This window comes from Hippichthys cyanospilos, chromosome 1 (assembly GCF_059441005.1).
Source record: "Hippichthys cyanospilos isolate Australia breed blue-spotted pipefish chromosome 1, RoL_Hcya_1.0, whole genome shotgun sequence".
NCBI classification, from domain to species: Eukaryota; Metazoa; Chordata; class Actinopteri; order Syngnathiformes; family Syngnathidae; genus Hippichthys; species Hippichthys cyanospilos.
In genome coordinates, this window is record NC_142369.1 from 14,282,647 (window position 1) to 14,310,642 (window position 27,996).

General features: G+C 39.9%; 1 protein-coding gene across 1 annotated transcript; it reads right to left on the minus strand.

Annotated features, from left to right (window-relative positions):
- Nucleotides 1-1,281: 1,281 nt before the first annotated feature.
- On the minus strand, nucleotides 1,282-27,987 carry scarf2 (scavenger receptor class F, member 2). The gene is made up of 11 exons (XM_088414290.1): nucleotides 27,430-27,987; nucleotides 22,828-22,886; nucleotides 22,035-22,136; nucleotides 21,317-21,836; nucleotides 19,803-20,021; nucleotides 19,486-19,614; nucleotides 17,766-17,869; nucleotides 15,934-16,048; nucleotides 15,542-15,639; nucleotides 7,158-7,313; nucleotides 1,282-5,445 (listed from the first exon to the last, which is right to left on the minus strand). The coding sequence occupies exons 1-11, from the start codon at nucleotides 27,537-27,539 to the stop codon at nucleotides 4,253-4,255; spliced, it is 2,805 nt and encodes a 934-aa protein (XP_088270416.1). The 5' UTR covers nucleotides 27,540-27,987; the 3' UTR covers nucleotides 1,282-4,252.
- Nucleotides 27,988-27,996: the final 9 nt, after the last annotated feature.

A 27,996-nucleotide genomic window follows, 5' to 3' on the forward strand; every position in this document is an offset into this window, starting at 1 on the left:
AACTTGAAGATATAGTACACCCCCCCCCCCCCCTCTTTTCCTATCCTTTCTGTTCCACAAAATGCTCCATATGTACTCATTACAAGTCTTTAAAAAAAATTCCAGTACAGTACATAATGTTTTTTGCTAAAATGTTGTTTCGTTCCTCTTCTCGACCCACCAAGTTTTTTTTTTTCTCTTCTATACTTTCTTGCTCATTGTTACCTGATTGTTACCTGACTGGTTACTGATATACGTTGTTTCAGGCCTAATGATAGCCCTTTTTGGGACACATTTTTTTCCACTGACAAGATCCTGCAGACGAAATTTCTCCACGAGATCTCAGGTCAAAATGAGACAACGTGACCTGTGAGATCAAAACAAACATGGCGGATGAAGTTTTCAAAAATATGGTCAAGTGGTCAAGTTTTGTTGAATAAAAGAGTAGATGGATGGTGATTCATATTTTGATGTAAAAAAAAAAAATGCATCTGACGGATGCACGTAACCTAAAATACTTAAAAGGGATAGCAAATAAAGTGTTTTTTTAGTTCTTCCCCCTCATTTTTGAACAGGGTATGTTTGTTTTTTTGTTGGGCTTTTCAATTTGATCTTTATTCTCTCTTTTATGTACAAATTATTCTCTCTTTTATGTACAAATGATGCTGTGTTCAAAACAAATCATTCGTTCATTCAAAGTGTTGAGAATCATGTACTAACATTCACTATTTAATGCTAATGAGCAAATCAATTTGCCATTTTTTGGGTTTCCTGAAAAGTGATGATTTCGGAGGCACGAGGATGTGTCCTTCCGCCCAATGCCAGAACATTGTTTCATGGAGGATATGTATGCATTATCGCTGTAATCTGATTTATGATTCACTAACACGTGTTTAGTGTATTATAAGTTCATTTATTGCTTCTATTAGTTGGAAAAAATGCATGACAAGGGGAACATACTAAATGGTCCTTAGGTGTGATTGGAGGCGTGAATGCTTGTTCGTCTCTGTGTGCCCTGCTATTAGCTGGCAACCAGTTCAGGGTGTCCCCAGCCTAATGCCTGAAGTCAGCTGGGATAGGCATTAGCAAGCCAGCAACCCTTGTTAGGATGGATGGATGGACATGATAAGGGAAGCTATTAAATTGCACTGGCTATATTGAGAGGAAAAATGAAAAAAATGTCATTAAGTTTCAAAGCTTCATCCCTTCTGTCCATAAAAGACTTCACATGGTTCTAAATAGGCCTTAATTTCAAATGATCAAAAGTGTGTCTTTCAACAAAGCTATTTGGTCTCACAACAGTGACATTGTATTGCTTTTTTATTCCAGATAAGTAAATGAGAACACTGACTTAATGACCATACACAAATTGCTTTAGAACAAAACACATGGCAAATGGCACAAGAAAAAAAAAAAAAAACACTTTACAGCTGGTAACAGTGTTGAAGCATTTGAGGCCCTTCAGTTTGCATATGCAACTCTGTCAAAAAAAAAAAAAAAAAAAAAAACAAGAACAAAAAACAGGTTGGGGCCAGTCAGACTGAAAACAAATGCTGTGTCATGTTTTTATGTATGCAGAGGTTTGGTCAGTGGTTTCATCATATTGTACAATCATAAGTTTTTTGTATAGAAAGCAAGGTCGGGGTTATAGTTTTCCTGTGCAGCTATTAATGCCATATAATTATACTCTGCATCATGCAGTTATGTTTTCCACAAACAATAACATCAACAGAGAAGAAAAAACAATGTGAACTTTCCAGGAAAGATTTCCTTTTTTAAAGCAACAAAGTACAAAGGAGTATTAGGTCAACACTGTAAAGAAAAAAGTGGAATTGTGTGTTGTGGCTTTGAGCAAGCAGCGTTCATTTGCAGTCAAGACGCTTAGTGGTCAAACAGAACATCAAAGGAAAAGGGCAAGCAGAGCTGCAGTGAGTTCGGCTAAATCAGCTAACGTTAGCTTCTGATAAACAGCATTCATTTGTTTGGTTTCAAAAACATCTTAAAGTCTCTGTTAAGTTTGCCAAACAATAAAATGCGATCGAATGTGATGTGCAAATGTTCCGATGTGAGCTCCTGAGAAAGAACTGAACACACTGGAATCCCCTTTTTTCTTGGCTTTCAGCAATGAGAACTGTCTTAAGAGTATCTAATAACGTCACATTATGTCAAAGCTACTTTTTCCTCATAATTTTCAGCGAGGCCCTCATACTCCTTTGTAACGAACAACATAAAGCCAGTTCATTAACACACACAGAGAAAAAAAAACACATACAAAAGGTCATATAAGCACAGCTTACAAAGGCAACGAGTAAAAACTACACAATGTATACACGATGAAAGAACTTCAAAACTAAAAGAGGAAGTTGTACCTTAAAAAATCGAACTTTCAACGTAGCTATCCGGCAACATCCTAAACAAAGAAGTGTTTCCTCTTGAACAACACGAATCATTCCAGTTTAAGTACCTGTGATTCCACCTTTTGCTGAGAACCAACACAACGAGACTAGCTAGCAAGCGTCGATTGCTTTAAACTGATCCACAGTCGAAGCAAGCGTCAACACGCTACCGTTATCTTTCGCCTCCAAAAGCAGCTTGTTTCCTCAGCATGATACGGCAATACGATTCCAAAAATCATTATAACCCGATGACACAAACGGACAAGGGAAAAAGTTCCTTATCACATTCATTGATCTGTTTTGGTGAACATTTGTTACTTGACACATGCATTGGTAGACAAAACATTAGACTGAGGTTATGTTTTATTAAATGCAGCTTGCGAGAACTCCAGATGACTGTGGTTTGGAAAAAGGACGGTTTAAAATGTTTTATAAGCATGATGAAAAGTTCAGCCGGCTGAAAAGTGGCTTCGGATTTCATCTTAAGATGTTGATTTCGGACCGGAGAGCAACATTCTGGTCATTTGGTGCTTCTCCAGACTCTCTAAATGGAGAAAATCTGACTCAGAATCTGCTGACGACTTTGTAAACTTGGAGCTTTTCGACTTGGACTTGTTTGAAACGATCGGGAACAAGTGAAAGACTATACATCACAAGAAAGCATGCGGACTTTTCGTTTAAATGTCAGGAACGTCTGGACAACAAACAAACTCCGGTTTTGAAAACTGCTGAAATTTGCTGACCCCATCGGTAAAATATCATTTTGTTGGCTACAAAAGGTTGATAAAAAAGTGAGTTTTTCACCTTCGAAGGAGTCATTATATTTAGTAACAGTGAAGAGTATTTATGAAGAGAAATACACTGGAGAGCTCTTGGTTTGACAAACATTGCATTCCAGAAAGCTGGGAAGTCGCACATTTCCCAACTCCAACCTGGAAAAGTTGTAACTCGAGTAAGCGGAATATGATATATTCCGATAAAATGTAGTGTTGCTGGAACTAGAGATTATAAATCAAAAATAATAAATTAATGCTGAATAATTTGGTCAATTTTGTGATGAACTTTTTTGAAGTCCCAAGGACTATTCAGTACCAGTCACTAGTAGACTTTCCTTTAGCCCAGTTCTTATCAATAATTTTTTGCGTCCCCCTCTGAGAAAAGAGGAAATATTTTGCTACCTGGGATGGTTGGAAAAAAAAGAGGTAATTGTGTCTTGGAAGCAAAAAGGAGTGCATCCAATTGAACATGATTTGATCATTCCTGTTCAAGGAAATTTAAATCTAATTTCCCAGACACATTATTCAGTGACTTCTGCATGAATTTGGTGAAGGTGTTCCAAAAATAAAGGTTTTGGATTAAAAGACGTGAGTTTATCGAACCGAAACATTTGTTCCACTTTAAAATATATCAAGATATGTGTTGAATCTTGCTTTATTGGAGAGATATACCGTACAGTATATTTGAAGGAAATTGCAAATTTACAGGAATGACAAGCTTATTGATACATATATAAAACATGATACCCTTTCATCCTGAGCCATACCATATGGAATCATTTCACTACCTGTGTATTAAGGTATGTATTGAATTGCCTTTTATTGAAGAGGCGCAGACCCCTACTAATAACACTATTTGTTTGCAGCGGGCAACTTTTTTTTGTTCAACTTGGCCAGGAATGAGTTCAGACCTTGTTCCCAGTCTTCTTGAATGCAACATCGGCCGCAGTTGATACAGATGATGAGGTGCATGTGGATAAGGTATACGGTATTAAAGTTTTGGGATTGAAAGATTTTTCACTCGTCGTAGTTCCTGGTGTCAGTTTCCTTCATTTTTTTGTCTTCATATACAAACACTGTCAATTTGTGAAATAAACATACTTAATTGACTACCTGGGGTGGCATGATAGCTGTCTTTTGCTGTGGCGTTTTGCTCTCCGGCGTATCCAAAGTGGCCTCCTTGCCTTTCTTCCGCGGAGGCTTTTTAATGGGAGTTTTCTTGGGTGTAGCATCCGCCGTCGGGTCCCCTGCCCTCGAGCCGTTCAAGTCCTGCTTTTCCGGGTTCTTGGCTTCAGGGGTCGCGTGGTCAGTGGTGATGGGCGCCACCATCTTCTGGAGGCTGCTGGAGGTGGGAAGCAGCGGCTTAGTGGATCCCTGCTGGCTCAAGCCGGCGGAAGGGGTCCTCTTTGCCTTCTGCGGGGGCGTGGGCCTCTCCCGAATTCCCTTGGGCGTCGATAGACCGTTGGTCTTCGTCAGGCCCGTCCCCTCGTTCCTGTTGATGCTTTGGGTTTTCTCCTTGAGCTGAGCAGCCAGGAGAGTGGCGGCCTCGGAGTTCATGTGGGGATGGATGACCTTGGGGCTTTTTGGGGGTTCCTTGGGGGTCTCCTTGGAAGTATCGACACTCTTCTTCTCAGAGGAAGAGCTGTGGAAGTTACTGATCTTCCTGAGGGCATTCTGAACAACACCGTTGATGTGCTCCATGTGACTGGGACTGCTGTGCTCATCTCCGGACTTCTTGCCTCGAAGAGGTTTGTGTTTTCTGGGTGAGCCGTTGGTATCACCCTCCTTCTTTTGCTGATCACCGTTCTTCTCACTCTTGGCTGAGACATCACTGGAGCTACGCTTTTTCTCTTTCGGAACGACGAGTGCTTTCATGCTCCCTGGTCCCTGCTGATCTGGCTGGTTGGTGTTTCCATGGATCCACGATACCTTGGGCTTGGTTGAAGGGTCTGGCGGTCGTGGTTTGGGCTTACCCGGTGATGGTGGTGGTTTTCCGTTACGCTTGTATTCTGGGATTGGTAAGTCCGCATCTTTGCCGCTATTTTCATCCTCCTTGGACTGCTTGGAGAGGCGGGCAATACGGGCATAAAGGGTGGCGGCCGCATACTCAGAACCGCTGGTAGAGCCTTCGCTGTCCGAGGACTTCATCGCAGGTTGATCACCGCCCTGTGGTTTAATGACACTGGTATCCTTAAGGGAGGTGTACTCTCCTGCATCCTCGTCAGCAGGGGCAGCTTCTGCCTTGTTGGTTTCCGGACTGTGGCTGCGCTTCTCCTTGCTTTCATTCACAGATTCTGTGGCACATCAACAGGAATTCTCATTACTCGTCAAACACATTGGCGGTCATGGTAAAAAAAAAAGAGATGATTTCAGAGATGTCACAGAGATCCTGAATCCAGAGCTCCCATGGCATGTTCTTAGCCACTTGGGGGCACATTTACTATTTATAGCCTTGCCTGTAAGGAGAGTAAAATCAAATACTATTTTCAATTTCTGCCATTGAAGTGATGGTTCCCATAAAGATAATTTTTCACAGACCCCCAAATTATACAATAGCTGTTGTTTGTATTTAATGTAAGAAGTGTCAATGGTTTTTATTGTACCTATTGCAAAAATGGAGGCAATTTTCTGAATGAGTAATGTTCATTTTAATGAGCTCTTTTACTGTCTCTGGCAAAAACCTGTATCAATGTCACAAATTCATTTCAATCAGGCTGGTAGTGAATGAGTTAACTTATTCACTGCGTGCCCAATCAAATGGATCTTTGAGGTCTATAGGTCCACCGGACTATAAGGAGCAGTTCCAATGCATGTCTGTTTTTTGAAATTTCCATATATAGGGCAAATTACCGCACATTAAGGGGAAACAGACGTAGCCAACAAGTCAAACATCAATTAACTTGAATTCTAGATTTAGCCCAATTGAAATATGATTTTTGCCAATTTCCAGTCATTTGGAGACAGACTTAAAGTACCATACAGTATTTTTAAGACCATAAGGCGAAAAAAGATGGGAAGGAATTTGAATGAAAAAAACAACAACTGAAAACCCGTCTTCCATACATAAGTTGTTAAAAATTGACAACTGGAAACCTTTTATCCATACATAAGGGGCACTGTCAATTTTTGAGAAAAATAAAGGACTTAAATTGTGCCTCACACTGGCGTCTGGAAGACAAGATCTATCTATCTATATATATATATATATATATATATATGTATATATATATATATATATATATATATATATATATATATATATATATATATATATATATATATATATATGTATATATGTTTTCAGTTGTTGTTTTTTTCATTCAAATTCCTTCCCATCTTTTTTCGCCTTATGGTCTTAAAAATACTGTATGGTACTTTACGTCTGTCTACAAATGACTGGAAATTGGCAAAAATCATATTGTATACATGTATACAGTATATATTTATTTTTTTAAATGTATCTATTAAACCTTTTTGGAAGATATTCCTGTCATCAACTCATTCAAACAATGATCTCTTGACATGCAGACACATTCATGAGAGTTGAAAGCAATTTGAACCGGCAGATATTATCAATCATCTAATTCTTCGTAACTCCTAAATGTTGGAAAGAACCAGAAAACTTGAGCGTGCTAAATCCAACAAATCCAGTACTTCCTGCAAAGAAAGCGATGGAAAGTGTTTTTTTTTTTTCCACCAAACATCAAGAAGTGCACTTTGGATTTGAGCCACATGCTGACTTTAGCATACTGTTTCCTGTTTAGACTCCTCTTGCTCTCAAAGTATGACACAGATGGCACATGATGAGAGGCACGGCTCACATAATGAGATATAAAGAAGTGAGTGAGTCACCACATCGGGGTATCTTCACAAACCTTGCGTGTCAGCGGCGTGTGTGAGCGAGCGGAGAGGTTTCTCATGCCAACAAGACATCAGGCATGTAGTTTACGTGTTTGTCATTGCAGATAACTAATGATGTGTTTATTTGTTCCCCGCGATGACTCACCTTCATGGGGCACGCAGTAAACCGGGCCCTCGTCGTTGCTTTCAAAGGAGGAGAAGGACTCCTGGGAGGACCAGGAGGAAGGGGAGGGCTGCTCGGCCACGGAGGGGGGCTCGATAAAGCTGCAGTTGAAGTTGTTCTCGGGGTCGTGGTGGGCTACTGAGAACACAAAACAAACGCAGAAGCCCAGAGGTCAGCGAGAGGGTATTGTACCATGTTACAAGAACAACAGTCTGCTCCCCCGACTGCTGCAGAGTGGTAGGAAATGGTCTCGGTATTGGTTTGACATGTCAGTTAACAGAGCGAGTGTGATTTTCAGGCTTTGGTGTGTTTTTCACAGTGATTGATGCCACATGCCATTAGTAAGTTGGCAGAAGCAACTACTTGGGATACAACATTGGGACTGAAATGTTACTGAGCCACCAATAAGACAAAGACAACTTCTAACTCTCACAACGTCTTCCAAATTGTAGCGGACTACAAAGGATACATTATTGCTTTGAAGAAAACATCACACACAGATGTCATTTTTATTGTTAATGTGTGTCTTTACAGTGGATATTATAAATCTCAACCGCTGTGAGGTCACACAGTTCTGAATTTTGACCTCAACTTCCAGGAAACATACGCCTCCAAAGTCGCAAAAAACAACAGTTCAAACAGTCATGAATCATGATGATCTATACATTGGCAGCCTGCGTAGCCACAGTTCAGCTCAGGTCAGGACTGAACTGTACTGAGTGTGAACTTGGCATGGCAGTTTGCAGGCTCTTGAACACGACCCCGCCCAATTGTTTAGTCAATAGCCGTCGCAAATTCAACCTGTTAACAGTCTGGTCTTTCTAAGCCTAATTGTTTCAGCGTTATGTAATAAGATGGATGAGTTGGGTTTAGCGCAATGGATAGTGGCCGGCATATGTGCTTGACAGTTTTGAAACATGTCTCAGTTAGGACTGCCATGTGGAGTCACGATTGTCAACAACATACCTGGATTCAATTTGAAACATCCTGCAAAATGAAACCATGATTGAGAAATAAGAATTAAGACAATTGAAGAGAAATGTCTTCATTTCTTCTTTTGGTAAATGCTTTTAAATGTTGGGCTTTTGTTTGTGTACATTGAATTGCCTGGTGTATGAAATGTGCGGTTTAAATTCGTTTGCCTTGCCTTGCTCATTACTTGACTCATTTCTCGAATAGAATAGAATAGAATGCCTTGATCATCATTGTTAGAGGAGGTATACCACAGAGTTGGGAGTGCTGCTCTGATTGGTGCATATTGGAGTGCAATGGTAGTTGATGTTCTTGTTCTACTTCTACAGCATACACCATGCAGTTATAGTTAGCAGCTACCCAAAGTGGGGTCTGCGGACTCCCGGGTGTCCGTGGCCCGACTGCAGGCGGTCTGTGTACTAATTTGGGTTATTAATAATAAAAAAAATGTATGTTAATTTCTAATCTTCATGATTCTTCAATGAAGGAATCAATTCAACCAGTTTGACATATTTTAAAAAAATTTAACAATTTTGACATTTGTCAAATAGACCCACGTAATCCATGTCATCATCAAAGAGCTTGATTAATTAGTCACTAAATATTTGGCAGCAAACTGTTGGGGGGAATTTGACCCAGTTTGTTCTGAGGAGACGAACAATTCGTAATTTTTTTTCAATTCGTATTTTTTATTTTTGTAAACTTCAGAATGGCTGAAAGGTAACAAATATACTGAATATGGTGGTGAATAAAAAAGTCACATGATTGTCTTTATTTTTTGTTGTTGTTTTGTTGCCCGCAAACATTTTGCAATGGGCGTCCTAGGAAAATTCCCTCTGACTGGGAACCCCTGTGTTGGTCAACTAGCTTGACTCTAGCTAGTATGTCTTATAGTGATTCTGAAACCGCAGTTACTGCTTTTAAAAGCTTTTCAATTGGGTAGGGTTGTTAACAACACTTCTCTGTGGATGGCCACAATTACAAGATAATATGTTTCATTTTAATGGAACATTAAAAATGACAATGCATAATTGGCTGTTTGATGGAAGTATAATGATACTAACACAAAAGGACAATTTGCTCTACTACTAAAAAACTACATTAGTGTAGACGCCACTTTTGAGGAAATATGGCACTTGTTTCCTGCAGGACATTAATCATTTTTTTCTTATATTTAGGCCAACAAAACCACGTCAAATGTGTTGTTTGCTTGTTTTGTGCAGTTTTCGTACGCTCATTTGAGAGCTAGGGGAATGAATGCGAGAGATTCCTTGTTCAGGGTCACCACTTACTAACCCATTCGCCGGAGCCGAGGAATGCCGAGCAGCTCCTCTATGCAAGCACCGCAGTTATGTTAGTCAACAAGACAACACATGGACAATTTGCAACATGATCGACAACTGCTGCTCTTCAAATAAGCAAACGCATAGCCTCGTGGCTCCTGGGGGGGAGCAGACTGGACGCCTTTGGGATCTTTGTCCACTCTAAAGGGCATTACTGACAAGTCACAGCTGCAGAGCTCAACCACGCAGTTGCTCGGTGGGGGAAGAAGCATCATTTTTTAGCCCTAATGCTAAAGCGGGAGTTTAATGCAGGGGTATGTAAACATGTTGGGAACAGGAACTCGCTAGAAGGTTCCAAAGAACTCCTAAACACAACCCCCCTGTGTACCCCTACATGCAAAGCGATTTAAAGAATTCAAAGTTTCATATTATGATACGTTTTACAAATGTAACTGTTGTTACCTCACAATCATAAGCTTTTAATTAACAGGGGTTGAGGGTATGAAAAAAAGAACATGAATGTTAGCCTCACTAACCACAACAACTGTATTCCAAGAGCCGTAAGTCTTAAAAGATCAATAAGAGCAAGGAATGAAGGAAAGGGAGCATAAATAAAATTCAATTTTAGTCACCAAAACATTATGTCTGACAGTATACAGAAAATAACTCTATTATAAAAAAAATAACACACCAACATTGCAATGGTTCAGTAAAAATGTACATACTTTACAATACTTAACAGCAAGTCTATTCTGATACATTAAAAGCACAAGTGAAATAGAAAGAGTAAAACAAAGAAATGCTCCATTTTTTCAGAACCTGCGTGAACGTTTATATCTTACAGCATGCTACGCTATAGAATACAAGACAAGACCGTTGTTTGTTGAAAAGAAACACATGCACGACTCCAATGATCAACGAAATTACAGTTAGTGTAATCGTAAATTCTATTTTCAATCATTACTTTTCATTTGTCAAAATGTCCACTCATTAATATTATTGTTGGGGGGTAGACGAACAAACAAACAAAAAACAGATTAATTGTGATCAATTCAATGCAGTCACAGTTAAAAGTTTTACATTTAATTTAATGTTTAATCTCTATGAATTTTAAACGCTGATTTTCTTGGGCTGGAGTTGCTGGGGGACAAAAGGAAGACTTGTTGGTCCAATGAATGTTAAATTTAACTTTGAGAAAACGCCCTGATAAAGAAAAGAGGAATGTGTATTTTTTTTGAAGACTGCGCTTGCTTACCACAGAAGTAGCTCAAGTTTAGCGTAGCACATAAATGTAAAGCACCAAGTGATGACTGGAGCCATAGCTAAGCATAGCAACAGTGACACTTACCTAGCAAGCCATAGCAAAGTTTTTTGCCCAACTAACTTTGAAAAAGCTATTTGAGCGAGTCTATAACAGACAGGATGTCAGACCACCATTCCGGTCACTCCATTCTCTGCCTCACCACACCTGCTCACCTTCCCTCCCAATCAGCACTAAACACCAACAGCTGCTGCCAAGCACCTGCTCAGTATATAACCTGGTCTCTTGCTTCCAGAACTCATCAGATCGTCTCAATGCGCTACGACGAGCTATTTTCGAGCCTGCCTGTTCCCGACTATCTGCTAGACCGCCGGCTATTATTGATCACCCGTGCTCTGACCCAACCTGTCCCTGACCATCGGCAGGCCTCCGACTTCATCGGTTCACCTGTATTCCGACCCAATCTGCCCTGGAACACCCGACTTGCCTGCCTTGTGCCGACTTGGCCTGGCCCTGACAGTCCCACAGCGGTTCACTCTCGTCAGCTCTCAAGCCAGCAAGTATCCGCTTGGAAATAAAGACAATGTAACTGAACATACTTCTCTACGCGTGCTCTGGGCTCCTCCATCTTGCCTCCGTGTCATGGGATGGATAATGTTTATTTTAATGTTCATTTCTAAATATTTGGCAAATGAGAAAACAGCAGCATTCATCCCGATGGTCAAAACTAAAGGTTACAGTTTGCGCTTGGGACGTGTCTCAAATACAGAAGGTAAATAGTTACACAGGCAACCGTTAAAATCTAAGAAAACAAATGAGTGAAGCCAGTTTTTATTGTTTTTTTTCAATCTTTTTGATCTGCACGATGTCTCGAAAAAAAGGTGGCGAGAGCTCGGGGAATGAATGCGAGAGTTGAGAGTGTTCCTCAGAAATATTTAGTGAGATTAAAAAAAAAAGGATAAATTATAATAATTCGTTACAGATCAGGAAGTGGTATGGGCTGCCAAAGAAACATCACAGGCTGTGGTCTTGTGCTGAAAATGTATAAGTGACGTCACTGATATTTGTGACATCTTTATATTCAATAGCATAAAACTGCAGTCCAACCTGAGTCTCTTAAAAGGTAGCTCATCTTAAGGGTGTGAGAATGTTTTCGGCTCAGTTTATTGGCCAATTAAGTCGCTCGATGTGAAAAGGAATGTTGCTACAAACGCACACATCTGCAATCCTGGTCAAGTGTCCTGGGATTAATCCAGCTGCAGCGGGGTGAAAAAAAAAAACAAAAGAAAAAAAAAACAGGTGCTGCTCCACTCAAGCACTCATTTGTGAGGAAACATTTGGACCCAAAAGGATGCAAGGAATGCTCTGCAGACGTGAAAGTGGAGGGCGTAGGGTAAATATACTTCCAGCAGAATGCAAAAAGCATATTTTGTGTTGCCAGGAGTGGGCTAGGTGACACACTGTAGAGTTCTCCTTGCAAGTAAGCAAAACTCGCCCCTCCTCCCTCTCTATTTTGGTTTTCATTCTACATTGCCACATCTGTTGCCACTGGCCCTGGCGGGGATAAATCACAGCTCTGACACGGGCTGGGGTAAATTTGACCACTTCCTGTTTCCAGCCCTGTCGGGCCCCCTCTGGAATGTGTGTGTGCGCAGGACTGCGTAGCCTCAGTCAAGAGTTTTTAAATGCTGGCAACCAAACTTCTCTTGCCCAAAATTATGCATAGGACAAACTCGCAAAAACAAGGAAGTATTTAAAAAACAAAAAAAATCTAAAGCCATAATCTTTGCATTCGGATGCGTTTATGGAGTGCATATTTCTGTAGAAAACAGACACATGACTTGGAGCGAGAGAAGGTTTTCTTTTTTTCCCCGACTATGGTAGAGACACGTTCCCCCAAAAACAAGCGTTTTGATATCCAACATTGTGATGACAAAGACATGTCTGTCTCGGCACAGAACAAGGTCACAATGGAGTCAGACTGGAGCTTAAATAATCAGCTGGATCACTTAGGAAGCACATGCTCAGACGTGGAAAAGAAACCAGGTCATCGACTTTTAACTCTTTCATCACTCACTTGGAGTTTTCCCCATAACAAATGTAGGCCAAATCAAAGAGAGTGCCGCAAGACTTTTTGGATGCTTGATCTACGAGTCGTGAACATACAAATGCCGTTATAATTACGTCAAACTAAATCAACTAAAAAAAACTAAATATCTTTAGTTTTTCCAAATAAGGAAAAAAAATGGTTAGGAGGTCAGATGCCAATGTGGTCATATAGTTTAGAATTAGACTTACACTTTCTGTACAAATGAATTCACTGCCAGCCCTTCTAGTTAACATGTATAAATCATCAATGACCAACTGATTGTCAGTTGTGATTAGCCTTTGCACGCTAGCTATTAAGGTCAACAAACAATAACTATAACATTTAGTTTACACATACATAATAGTGTCCTTAATGCAGTCCTTCTCAAATAGTTTTATTTCAGGCACTTCAGATTTAGACAAACATGTGACCTATATAAACATTGTAAAAAGTAGTTAACAGTTTTTGAAAGTTAATTTATATTAAAAGATAGAATTTTAGGCATACATTTACAACTTTTATAGACGATAATCTTAGCTAGTTTAGTTAGCGTGGTGAGTGGGGGGCACAAAACGTTTTCTCTTTCCTGGGAGGGGGCTTTGCAGAAAATAATTGAGAAGAATTGTCTTAACGTCACTTAAACGATATATCATGAATAACATTATGAGTGGAGCTGGTTGTTAGCTTCTATGATGTCCATAACTTCCTGTTCTTCTTCTTTTTCATCTACTTCTTCTTGACGAGCAGACCGGGCATTTTTTGTGCTTGATTGCCCCCTACAGGTAAAAATTTGAATACATACCGATCCACTATAGATGGTTTGTAGTGACAGAGTATATTCGTGGTTATACAACTCTAGTACTTTTGGGAAGTTCTTTTCTTTATTTTGGAAGATTCATGTGCTAATACTGTATTTATTTACTACTATACCAGTAAGTGTTTTAAGGACAAAAATAGCAACAGCCATTTGGTCGGCTGATGGTGTACCAAAACAACACATGGAACCGATTTTTGTGTATGGGTGTTTTCTGTCTAAGTGCGGCAACAGTTGAAGTACTGCTATGCCAGATCCACCTCGAAAAAAAAAAAAGAACATCACTTTGTTTTAGTTACCCTTTATATTAATTGGAAAAGGGCCCAAACTTGGTTAATCCCATGTTTTTTGGGGTAGACTTCCTCCCTTGCCGCCAATGCGACACTGTGCCATAGACACAGGTCCAGCGGAGCTTCGAGGCAGATATTTTTGTCGGCCTATTTATAAAGTTGACTTACCCAACTAGGTCGACCTTTTTTTTTCTCAGCCCTAGTCCTTTGCATCAGAGGTCTTCCTAATATTAGGGTATCTCGTTTAGCTACTAAGACCATTCAATGCGTTAGATTGGTAAACTAAGCTTGTTTCTGGCACAACATAAGGGCAGCTCAATGCCTAACTGCTCATTAGAGTTGAACAGATCAGCAAATTTGACATCCTGGACCATAAGGGAATGAGGTCAGAGACGGATCTGTCACAAACCACGAGACCTCCGCATGGACCTGCAGGGTCCACAAAAACACTGCGGCCTTTGATGGCTCGTCTCTCAGCACCAGCACCAGCGTGGCCTCAACCGCTGGCCTTCTTCTAATAACACGTGCTCCACCTCAGCCCGAGAAAACCTTCGCTGGATGAGATTCGGATGCAGAGTACAGAAACCAGGAGGGGAGAAAAAAGCGTGGCGGTTCGGGGCTGGAATAACACGAACACATAGTCTTCAGAGGGCGCCAAGAACAATAAGGGGCTCTAAAATCAGTACATTCCTTTTAAATGAAAGGCCACATTTGTCTGGCAGTTAGCGCACTTCTCAATCATCACCAGTTAAGAGACAAACTAAGATAGCAAAGGGCACAGGAAAATGAAGCTACTGTAATGAGGGCTGGGCTAAAGTAAGGTAAGGTAGGTTTGTGCTCAGTCCATTCACACAATAAGTGTCTACAGTTAATTGTGAATTTCCAACTACACTGTGAGCTATACAATCTAGCAAATCCTGAATACAGTGCTAAAATCACACAAAACCTCCAACCTAAAAGCACCGTTAGCCATGATGTCACCATAGTCGTCAGTTTACTGCACACCATATAATTGCAACATCTCAGTTTAACAGATATCAGAGGATTGTCAATCAGTGTTTTGCTTTTTCATTGTTTATTTTCTTCAAATTACCATACACTCAAAGTTACATTCATCAGTGAGAGTCCAGTGGTCTCAAACCTGTATGAATGCTCAACATTTACTGCAAATTTTATTTATATAGTAACAGTAGTAGGTAATTATAAACAACCGAATAGAAGTAGAAAAATTGGTTTTGAGTCAAAAAATATGAGAACATTGGAATAAACCATTCTACATTAAAATATAGCTGACACGCAACATGTCATTCTAACTTTAAAACAGTTATTTATAATAATTGTAGTTTTATTAATAGTGGTTTTACGGCTACAAGTGAAACTCCCCTCTGAAGAGAAAGATAGGGGATTTTAAGGACGATTTGATCTCATCTTGAATTGTAGGTCAACCAGAATCTTGTAACAGACTGTATTTGACCTCAGAGTTTCCAAAGTGCGCCCCAGAAAGGACAAAAAAAGTAGAAATCATTTAAAACTCAGTTTTGAGCCAACTAAAGAGATCCAAAAGATGTGAATTTAAGCACCAAAAAGCGTGGATGCAAAAAGACAGGCTACGTCTGGCGGCTCAGCATGGGATATGAAAGGAAGTTTTGGGGCTTACCGACTACTTTTGGCAGTTTCTGTCTTCTCAGTGGAATACGAGGAAGTTTAGTGCTGATTCGGCTAAATCGTCCGCACAGGATCCGCTTGGCTTTTTTGCTGTTGGAAGAGTTGTCTGGGTTAGATCTGAGGTAGGATGACAGCATGGAAATCTAAATGAATCATTTAAATGAAGGTTTATTAGACTTGGCCCTGGCTTGAGTCTTGCTCACATTGCTTCCTACGCAGATTTATCAACATGTAAAACGCTTGGATTGCACTTTACATGTATTTACCCGCTAATAAGCTGCTACCTAGTGAGACAATACAACCCGACATCCACCTTTTTTTGTTTTTGCTGTTTTTATAACAAGCTACTGGTAGCCAAGCAGAAGTCGTCCATGCGCCACTCACTTGTGGTCGTCTTTGTGTCGACAGAGGCAACAGCAGCACAGCAGGGAAAGCAGGACGATCAGCAGAAAGGAGACCAGCGTCCCGGCCGCGATCACACCCATCCGCTGGTTAGGCTCTGCACGCAAAGGAGACGTGGAGGGAAAAAAAAGAAAAGAAAAGTGGTGACTCTAAATTAAAAACCAAACTGCAAAAAACACACTACCCTTGTCACTCCCAGCTGACTTTGGGCCACCCCGGCTTCCTGCATTCTTAGATTTTAAATTGTCAATAGATTTGCCTCTACATTAAGTGAAAATGGTAGATTCTCTATGTGCTCCATTCCAGGGTGTACCCCTAAGTCAGCTGTGACCCTTCTGAGAATTAGGGCGATAAAAAGACGTGGGTATATAGTTTAGTGTACATCGAGTATATTGTCACAGCATTACTGGCCAAAAAGTTTTGTTTTCAAATCGTGACCCATGTTAGAATGTGTTAAAAAAAGCATGGATGAAATTCAAAAGAAGTCCATTCAGTTCCATTTCATTCAAAGTCAACTCCAAATAAGATGCAGTTTAAGCCTTGATAATAATATTGTCGGATCATTTTGCAAAAATTTAAACTGGCATTTAAAATTAGAGGGATGGACATGAAAAAGATTGGTTTTAAATCAGATTTATTTGATTAAATGACCCAATGATCAACTTATTACTTGATTATGAAAATAATTGTTGTAGCTTGAATTTGAGAATAAATGCTAATGCTAACAACAGGGAATCGTCCTTTAAGGATAGGCAAAATAATTGATTGTTCAATTTATACATTGTACAGCTGTAGAGGTGCCAAATTTAACTGAATGATCAACAACTAATCAAGTATACATCGCCAACTAATTTGACAATTGAGAAATCATTTAGAGCCATCGTTGAACTTAAAATTGTCCAAATCTTCGAGGAATCTTCAAGGAAATCGTTTAGGAAACCTCTTGTTTAATATTGTTTAATTAGTGTTTAATTTGAAATGCTAAACAATGGCAAATAAACAACAATAATTTTAACTGAAATTGTTTTATAATGAATTTTATTGCAAAACATAATTTTATCTGGTTATTCAGTTGAACAATCGGTAGAACGATCTGTAGAATAATCGATTGTAAAATATTTGACGGTAACACTATGCAGCTGTGATTAATAGTGGACAAACCTTCTACTGACCCATTGAAATAATACTAAGCAGACGTCTAAAAAAATAGGATTTGCGGGAAAACACCGGTACAGGCTATTGTACATGGAGATCAAGTTCCGTATAGTGACTTTAATAGGTAACTTGTGCTGTCGCTTGGGCCTTTACATGTCTCATAAAGGGAAGATAAATTGTTGTGGCGTGTGGTCACTGGTGGTTATTCACAGTCAGGGAATAAAAGACAGGAAGACGCTTGAGGGCATCACGAGTTGATCGGCGCTAGCTTGCCGCCGCTGCTGCTGATCTGACACTTGAGCTTTTTTCAACAATGTGCTCTCCGCCTGCTGCCATCATGACTAATTATGAAACTGCCCACTCATCTTTCTTTCCTCTTCCACTTTTTCTCTGTCCCTTTCCTTCCTATCGCTCTGACTAAACGGGAACGACGCCCAGAAAAAAAAAAAAAAAAAAAAAAGCAGAGCACTGGGACACCAGTCTGGAGAAGCAATCAAGACCTTTGCAGCATAAGGTCTCACACTAAACACACACACAAAGCTGCAGTAGTTGTTTGTTGGTACTGTGTGTACAGCCAAATGTTAGTCAGATGGAGAGAGCTTATGCTTTTTGGACATCCGAATAAAGCATGCGGTTGGAAACTAATTTTATTTTCTTACGAAGATAGCAGGCCCCAGAAACCGGGTCGCAGTTCTTGTCATGGCAAGAGCAGGTTTGGTTGCAGTTGACTCCATGCTGTCCGGGTTGACAGGTCATATTGCAGCTGTGGAGAATGAAACACAAGCTCTGTTAAATACTCACTTTTCAGACATATTTTACATGACCAAATTCAAGCACTTTTCATCACATCAGAAGAAAAAAAAATGTTGGCAGACTGGATGGAATTTGTTTGAATGCATGTTATTTCATGAAACATGAAAATGGAAGCACGCAAGAGGGCAAGCAGGAAGAAAACTGGAATCCTTTTTTACCTAATGCTAACATTTTAGCTGCACTAACATTCCTTGTAAAAGGTGATAAAAGGCCCAACTGTGACATTATTTTTCGACTTTTACAACGAAAAAAATGTTCTAAAGTTGTTTCCACCATAATGGGCATCACCTCTGATATTTCAGTGACAGCTAGCAACAATCTATGTAGTCATATTTCAAAAGTAGCGGTGGGCAGGCCATTATGGTCATTGTTGGGTGCCCGTTTTGCCCAAGAACAATGAATAACAAAATACAGTTAAAAAAAAAAAAACCCAAAAACTAAGCATTGATGGAAAGTGGGTTTTCGATCATTGTTATTTTTGGCACTCAGCGGTAGCGTTGGTAAGTCCATCTCACTGTGCGACAACAATTTTGCTTACAATCGACGAATGACAGACCGGCAAATAATTGGAAAATGCGTAAACTTGGTGGTGACGAAGTGATGATGGAATTGTGGGTTGAAAAAAAGAAAAAATGTCAGATTGATGACGACGGAAGGGAGCCCAGGACACCAATGAATGATATATGTGGCCTAGATAACAATTGTAAAATGCCCTCCTCTGATGAAAAAAAAGAACATTGCTTGAAAGAAACTATTGCAACCAAAGCAAAAAACAACTTACAATACATAGTTTAAAAAAATATAGGCACTTCTCATATGTTTAACAATCCTCTTAAGTTCTAGGTTATATTGAAAGTGAAAGTAAATGTTGATTGTACCGTAGTTTTTCAGCAAAAGACTTCTACTTGGTTTGTTACGTAAAGTCAACTTATCCAATAAAATTACATTTCTATACAAATTTGGGAATGCGGTTGGTTCCAATCCTTTTTTTTTGGGGGGGGGGTCAACCCAAGAATGTTATTGCTGTGTCAGAGGAGGGGCCAAGGGGGCTGGGGAGAGGACAAGATTAACATATAAATAATAATACATTAATATAATAACAAAATACATACGTATGTAAATAAGCCCGTGTCAAATTGACCCAGAATGTTACTCATATTCCAGAAAAATAAATTGAACACATGGGAATAAACTGGGTATTGCCCTGTTACTTTGTAAGTTTCCACACACAAAAAAACGGAGTTTTTGACATTTTTGGATGGTTAAACATGCCTGTAGGTCAATATGATCCAGAGACAACATTGCAGTTCCTGAAAAATGAACAAAACACTGGTAATAATGAAATATTGGATTTGGATCAGACATGCTTCAGATGTGTTGGGGTGACTAAATACTGTACGCCCCGGGTCAAAGTGACATTTTTAACAAAAAGCAATCAAAAAGCCTTCAGGCGCATGCCAATTCCTATGAAATGGGCAAAAACCACTCATCATCTTCCCCATCACGAGGTTGATGCTTGGGAACGGTCTCTCTCGGGACAAACGCTTGGTGATGCTCAGGACTTACTAGGTTCCGTAAAATCCCCGGTCACACAGGCACTCCCCGGTGACGACGTGACAGTTCCCGTTGAAACAGTGACTGCAGTTGTTCTCACAATTCTCGCCGTATGTGCCGTTCGGGCAGCGCACCTCGCACCTATCACACAAAAGGACAATGAAAACGCGACGGTCATTACCGAGCTCATCGAATCACAAAGCCTCACGTAGACTGGCATTTTTCAGCTATTTGTTCAAGTCACTAGCACTATGTGTCTTGCTAAGTTCGAAAATGTCAAACGTTAGCCAGAAAAATGATTGCGAGAAGATGAAAATACATTTTCCCACCTGTCCCCAATCCAGCCGGGGTTACAGTGCGAGCACTTGCCCAGAATGTGGTCACAGTGATGGCCGTCCTTACAGGTGGGACACACTTCCTGGCAGTTTTCGCCAAAGAAGCCTTTAGCGCAGAGCTGGTCGCAGCGCGTGCCGTTCCAGCCTCGTTCGCACGTGACGCAGCGTCCCTCCGTCACCTTACACGGTTGCTGGCCTTTGCAGTGGCCGCACCTGAAGCAACGAGTGTCAAATTCTCAAATTGATTCCGCCAGGGAGTTACAATGATGCAAGAGGCCCCAAGGTTGATTCAAAGCTGTGTTGCCCTGATGATCGTTTAATGAGGCGAATAAGGTTGAATTGTAGCCTCATTCTTTGTGCTTTATAGCATCGGAATGGTACGACGTGCGCAGTCCATGAAAGGTAAATCACTTAAGGCGTAAATGGCTTTTACGTCTCGGCTTGATGGTTATGGGATAATGTGAACCCCAATTCCCAGATCTTTACGGCTGCTCCATTAAGTCCGTTTTAAGGGTTATCAGCTGCAGCGTATATCATCGCGTCTTATTGAAACTATAAAACTGCAAGCAATCATGCATTACATAAGGTAAGTGAACGTTTAGCATCTGTAAAATGGCATGTTTCCTACCCGTGATTTAGCGTCTCGGCTGCTGCCGTCATCCATTTAACTGTATTTGGACTACTACGTATTTTTTCAAATTACATGCCTGTTTTCAGATTGTTCTTTTCATTACCGGAGTCTGTTTTACATTTTATCTTGCTACTGCCAATATAGGCTTCTCTGTATCAGTGCCATAACCTACTTTTGGACACGCACATTTTTACATTGTCTTTTTTTTCCCCCTACTTTTTGTGGAATACAAGCTATTTAGCTGATGCTTTTTTGAATATGGAAAACCTAATTATCGCCATTGCTGCTGCTACTGTGTAGTCAACAGAAATTTTATTATTTCACTATTTTTAAGAATTTAAACATCTAAAAATATAAACAATTATACTCCAGTAAGGGCTGTATTTTCATGTATGCGGTGTGTAATTTAGGCATCTTCAAAAAGCTCTTAGCAAGAAGAACGCTAAATTTATCTTTACCGCTGACATGGTTCTCTTCACTTGTTCATGTTTACAGTTGTTCATTTTATTGCAAAGGTTTAACTTCCTATGTTCCTAGACGTGATACAACTCAGAATGGAGGAGCGTTATGTATGTGTAATTCTGGCTATATTGTTCCCACATTGCTCTTTTTATGAATCAGTACATGACATACAGTTCCTCAAGTGTATAAATGCATAAATTGCACATTTATTCGAACATAATATGTACATATGTATGAATGTGTGTACTTTATGTATATGGACATATAATGTATACGTATACGTATACCAATTAAATGGTAATATGTATTTTTTTTCTAACAAAATATGGCCTCTGCCCGAAACAATCCATACATCAAATTCTAACACACACACACACACACACATCACACACACTATATGTAGATTGCTCCTTACTTGTTCCTACAGTTTTGCCCGTAGAAACCAGCAGGGCACGGCTCTCTGCAAAATTTCCCACGATATCCTGGCGTGCAGGTGCACGAGCCGTCCGCCTGGTTGCACTTGCCGTGGACGCACTGGCAGTATCGATCGCACCTGGGGCCCCACATCCTCTCTCGGCACTGGCAGCGCTGGGTGAACTGGTCGCACGGCGAGTTGTTGCAATTACACTGAATGGCGCAGTTCCGCCCCGTCCAGCCGGGACTGCACAGGCAGCGTCCGGTCATCGGGTCGCACACAGAGTTGACGCTGCAGTAGCAGTTGTTGTTGCACTGAGGGCCCCACACCCCGGGGTGACACGTGCAGAAGCCCGTGTCCTGGTCACATTTACCCTTTTGGCACATGCATGAGTTCTCGCAGTTGGGCCCCCAGCGATTGTGGTTGCAAGTGCACTTGCCGGTCAAGTCGTCACACTGGCCGTTGGGGTGGCAATTACATTTACCCTTGCAGTCCGGACCCCAAAACTGGGCGGGGCATTCTATTTGGAGGTAAAGAAGAGACAGAAGATGGCAACCTTTTGCGAAGAAGAATCTTTTCGTTTTTTATTTTGAAATGAATGGAAATGGAATCACTCCTATTCTGCTGACTAACAAGTCACGTCAGGATGACTTAAGTTTGCCTACTTAAGTAAATTAAATCAATAAAAACGCTGATTACGTAGCGCACGGTGCCTTACTTGTGTCACAGCTTGCGCCGAAGTATCCATGGCGACAGCGGCATTCGTTAGGCCTGACACACACCTCGTTTTCCTTGCAGGTGAAGTTGCCTTCACAGAGGGCTTCAGGCAAACAAGAAATAGCTGCGTTATTCAGCAATTCAACATTGTATGAATCTAATAAGTGTTCAGAGTTCAGCCCAGCTTAGGGGTTATTTGAAGCACATTGCAGGTTTTTATTATTAAGAAAGGAGAAAGTTGTAAGAAGGATATTTTTTTTTTACTGGGTGTGGTGATAATGATATAAACCTTATTTTGTATACTTGATGTTTTTTTTGTATTAAACTAAATTCAAATTGTTGACAACAATCTTTTCTGTGGTGAGTGAAATTCAGAGGAATTGTTTGCTTCACTTAAAATGGGTTTAGCTTAATTGACTTAAAAAAAGGTATGTCCGTGGATAGACTTCCGAGTGGCTCTTCAGCACCAGCCCCTTAACCCTGGAAGAAAATTGGGCTCTTCTTGCTCCAGCCAATTGTTTTCTTTATCGATCGACTAAAAAAACAAAAAAAAACACTCAAGCAACTAGCCTCTCTGACATCAATTCCCCCTCATTCATTTGATGTATGACAGGCATTTATCTGAGTCATTGTGAGAATATTACTCTTCTCTAACCTATTGCAAACATACAGTATTCTGCCCCTCAACCCTTTTGCTCTAAACATGAAGCCCCCCCTGCACAATTTTCTGCACGGCCCACGGTAGAAACAGTTTAGACATCTTTGGAAAGAATAAAAGGCTGCGTGTTACATACGTGTGAGGCATTCATCCCCTAGCTGAGCCCATCCACTGCAGCACACCAACCCTGGAGATCTGGAAAAGAATTCCCAAAGTGTAAATAAGGGGGAGGTAGGGGGAAATGAGGCACCTGTTGTGAAGCGCAAGCCATTTCAAAGTTACTGCAACCACACCCGACTCTTTTGGTCACATCTGGGTAGATCAAACACTTCAAGGCATTATCATTGTGATGCACATGCTGAGCACATGGTGGCCTAAGTATATGACTCATGCACTGTAAAAACATTTGGTCAACAATAATCTAATATGGGTCAAAAAGGGACCCAATTTCCTGGGAGTATTCCTTTCATCCACAAAAAAAATTGTATATACTTGAGTAAAATCTCAAGGTTAATCTCATGATTAATGTAAAACCATCAAATAAAAAATACAAATATTGAATTTCAAAGACTTATAATGGCTTATTTTAACCCTTCAATAAAGTTATTTTTTTGAAAAATACGACAAAACTACAAAATCTGACTCAACATTACAGATTTTTGTGCTAAGAGTCTTCTCTCGTAAACGATTCTCAAATCTTTTCATTTATAGATTGAGTTCTACCTGTCACCATCACGCTCCAGTAATGTTTTTCTAGGCTCAGTATAAGTGACTTGAAAAGGATTAATTCTAGCAATTAATAGTACAACTAAGAACTGAGTTAAAGGGACAGTGTGTAAAATTTAAACCATTTCATTGAAAAGGAATACATTAAATGATTGCAAATTTCAAAAACTTGCAAACGAATGTGTTCTTCATGACCAACAGTATGTTTTAAATATCATCGTAGGTCTAGTTATCATTAAATTATCTTACATGGGGGGTGGCACTTCTCCGGAGGCGGCCATGTTTGTTTTAGCTACGGACGATAGTAAATGCAGCATCTACTGCCCGAAGACAGCAGTGATAGACTCCAACACATCCGTGATCCTTTTGAGCTATTGCATTTATTTATTTTCACACTTTTTGGGTTAATAATTTAACCCACAAAACTACTTGCCTAACAATGTACAGTACAAAACAACTCCACAGATTTTTTTTCTTGTCTTTTTCATTTGAGCTAAATTTGGGGGTTAAATGAAGAGCCCCCAAGCCCCTTTTGGAGCCGTATTAGGCTATTTTGGTCTCAGTACAGCACATTCAAAAGCCATCGCTAGTGTAATTCTCTCGACGTTTATCAGCTTTTTCTGCCTTTCCGGGCCTTTTGGAGGGAAAACAGTGGCGGTGTCTAAATATAAAACAGTTTACTGCCACTTTTTTTTCTTTTTGGCTCCGTCAGGAAAGGACAAATTTGTCTCCTCTTCCTCCCACGATGGTGACCTTTGCGGGGCCTCTGCAACACATCAGCTGCCCCCAAAGTGTTTGAAGATGGCAGATGGCTTCAGAGTCAGCCTGCAGGGAGTGACGCTGTTTTTTCTTATTCTGACAAATCGGCGCGTGCTAAAGATCAACCGCTTCGTGCTTTTCCTTTCAAAGAAAGAGGCGATTTTGGAAGCCAGCGTCTGATTTTATTACGCAAGATGCCGTATTCAACTCATTTTGTTCAACTGCGTCACTCCAAATCATGACAAACTACTGCCAATGCGTACAAAGTTGAACCGTATTGACCTTTCATTACACCGCCAGTCTCTGTCAGCACTCACGGAGAAACATTGTGTGTTCACCGCCGCAAGATAAAAATAATGCTTGGGAGTGACAGGCCATTTTCAAATGACCACAAGTATTTTTAAGAACTTATATTTTTATATGCGTTTTGCCCTTTTATCCGCAAACTGCCTTAAAGGTCACTGGCAATTGACTTTCCAGTAACTCGGCCACAAAAATTCTGGCTAATATTTTTGGTCTTTTTAACCATGCCAGTCAAAGGGTTATAGCTACTGTTTGGAATGGGATTTTCTAATTCGTTCGCGATCCAGACTGTGACGTTTCACCGCGAGAGTCCAGCAGAGGCGTGGACAAAAAATACACGGATGATCGTGTCATATTAAATGACAGTACATTTTGACAATCATCCAAAGATGTAGATGCAGGTATTTATTTTCATTTTTTACTTTTACAGGCAACTTTTACATTATTTGGGCTATGTAATCCAGTGATCAGTAGCTTGACTTTTTATATCATTATTATTCAGTTAAACAATTCACACTGACTAGCATTTCAACCATAGGAATTTGATTTGAATAACATCGTGTAGACGTTTATCATGTGTGCCTAGTACAAAAAATGTTCGGTGACCAAAATAAAGGCGATAACTGTTAAATTGTTTATTTATCTTAGGGCAATTACAAATTTCCTTACAAACTTTACATTACAAACTTTAATAAGCTGGGTGAAAAAAAAATCTTTATTTTTTTTTTTAGTCATTCTGAATGATTATGATTTCTATTTTTATCAAACCCAGCAAACATACATTTCATGGTTTCAATTCTTCAAAAATACTTGTTTTCATTTCTGAGAATAATTTTAAGACAATAATAATGTATGGTGATTTTAAATCACTTTTTATGCCATTTTAAAACTTAACATTCAAAGCCTTTGCATATCTGTCTTAAATGCTTCAACTAAGTAATCAATAACTATTTAAACACTGCACTACACTAGTCTTGGGAAAAAAATTCCACGGTATTCTATTTTGGTATTTTGGGTATATATGTATATGTATATATATATATATATATATATATATATATATATATATATATATATATATATATATATATATATATATATATATATATATAATGTATATATATATAAAAGATAGATAGATAGATAGATAGATAGATAGATAGATAGATAGATAGATAGATAGATAGATAGATAGATAGATAGATAGATAGATAGATAGATAGATAGATAGATAGATAGATGGATAGATGTATAAAACATATTGGGAAATCTATGCATTCTGAAGTTATTTCTCCAGAGGACTTCACTCCTCCTTGTCTCACTGTTGTTATTATATCCTCCAAGAGGTCCTCTACAGAGGACACTAGAATATTATGGTGTAGGCTCCCAGGGTGATAGAGACTTTAAAAAAATGTCCACTAAAGCGGACACAAATGTATAGGCTTGGTCTCAGGGTATATACCACTTTTTATAGATATTATTTCTTTCATGGCAAAATTTAGCTGTTATATCACCCCCTGCTGTTGTGGAATGCATCAGACAGGCTGTATTGTTTGGTGTGAAGATTTACATTTTTTTTCTGACCCAGAGCAAAAACACAACTTGTTAAAATAAACACCCTTGCATGTTTGAATGCAGCTTTCGTAGCTCTTTTAGTAATAATAGAACAAATGGCTTTTCCTGCATCAATGTTTCACTCGTCATAAGCGTTTCCATATTGGATAACGGAATACAGTGAGTGGTGAAGGCATCGTTGACATTCAGCAGTTGACTTTGAATTTGCAAAGACGTGCCCTGGAAATGCTGACATGCGATGATAAACGCTTAACTGCTTCCCTCCATTCATTTGCCTGTGGTCAGAGCAGATAAAGTACATAGTGTAATGGGTGCAATGGGAAAAATAAGTTAGCGGTGAGTGGCAGGCGCAGGCAACAATTGTTGGATATGGAATGAAGTCGCAAGAGTTAGTGGCAAACAAAAGACATGTGAAGTGCACTGAAAACATACACAAAGCAACCCCCAAATAGTGATGACTTAAATATGTGAGCCAGAAGGGCAATCCTGGGAGTACAATAATAAAACTTTGTGTCATTAAGCAGCGGTATAATTTTTACAACGATGCATGTGTGAAGTGTTTAGTGAACAAGTTGGAAATATGTCATATGTATTGGCATGAACACTTTAAGGCTGTAAATCTATAGACTCAATTTACTCCCTCACAAGTTTAGGATTTTGGGGAGTTAGTTAAAAGTGTGTATAAGAATTATAAGGGTAAAATTTAGGGCGTTAGCCTTGTGGTTAGCATGTCTGTCTCACAATAATGAGAGCAGTTTGAATCTTGGCTCTGGCATTCCTGCGTGGTTAGGATGTTCTCCACATTCGTTTCCAGTTCCAAAAGGATGCATGAAAAGTACATTAATTCTGAAATACTCATAAGTCTGAATTTAATTTGTCATCTCTGTATGTAAAAAGCATTAGCCATGTATGAAACAATTTAGCGGTACCTAATAAATTGCCCGAGAGTTCACAAACGCGCCCCCTGTTGGGCAATGCAAATACTGCTACACACAGATGCACACATCTGTACTGCCGCTGGGACTCCTCCCCCTGCTGCAGCAATGAACTGGACCGTGGAAAACGGTTTGAAATCAAGCAATTTGCGTAAAATAGAACAACTATTTGGTGTAACGAGGACTTCATCAAAGTACTAATTCAAATGAAACGGAATGCCGCGTTGGAGTTTAGGAAAGAGAGTTAAATGAGTCATGTAGCAAAAAGACCAGATTGGCCCACAAACTATGGGTTCAGATTTGCAATATATAATTTAAATTCTGGAAATGAGTCATTCTCGAGGTCATTGCGACATGAGCAGTAAAATAATGCACAGAAAATAGAAAGAAAATCTCCCGCAAAAATTAAAATGACACAAAAGTTTAAGCGATGCTCTTACCCAGCTGCTTTGCATACATTTCTGCCTTTGGGACGCAGTTTTTGGCTTTCTGCTGAGCTAAAAAGCAGACAAACCGCCGCCGTAAAAGCAAAAAAGTTCTTCACTTCCATCGTACAAGCAGCAGCATCCTTCTAGACGCCTTTCTGTTTTTTTTTCACACACAAAGTTTGGTTTTGCGCCTTTAATCCAAGTCTTCTTCTGTTGAGTTGTTAAAAAGTCTTACGTCCACTACGACTTCAAACTTGGGGAAAACAAGAAAGGCATTCGTCCTCGTTACTTCCATGAAATGCTCTTCAGGTTCTAAATGAGCACAGCGTGCAAAACTGCTGGATCCGGACTCTATTGGGGGAATGAAAATACCCTTACTTCCGAGGTCAGAAAAGTAAAACCAAGTCAAAAAGTAGAAGGTCCCGCTTTGACTGTCCCTCTCTGAGGAGAAGTCCTTCACGTTTTGTCCTCTCTTGCGCTCTCAGGAGTGGCAGGAGGGAAATTCCTGATTTGTTACTCTGTCTTTTGGCCGTGTGCGCCATGCGTACGCCACCAAATTTACATAGCGTGCGCGCCACA

Coding starts and splice junctions, on each gene's coding strand:
- scarf2 (XM_088414290.1), bottom strand. CDS start 27,539: ATGGAAGTGAAGAACTTTTTTGCTTTTACGGCGGCGGTTTGTCTGCTT. Junction 22,887..27,429: donor AATGTATGCAAAGCAGCTGG/GTAAGAGCATCG, acceptor ATTCTTTTCCAG/ATCTCCAGGGTTGGTGTGCT. Junction 7,314..15,541: donor GAAACTGCCAAAAGTAGTCG/GTAAGCCCCAAA, acceptor TTGTGTTCTCAG/TAGCCCACCACGACCCCGAG.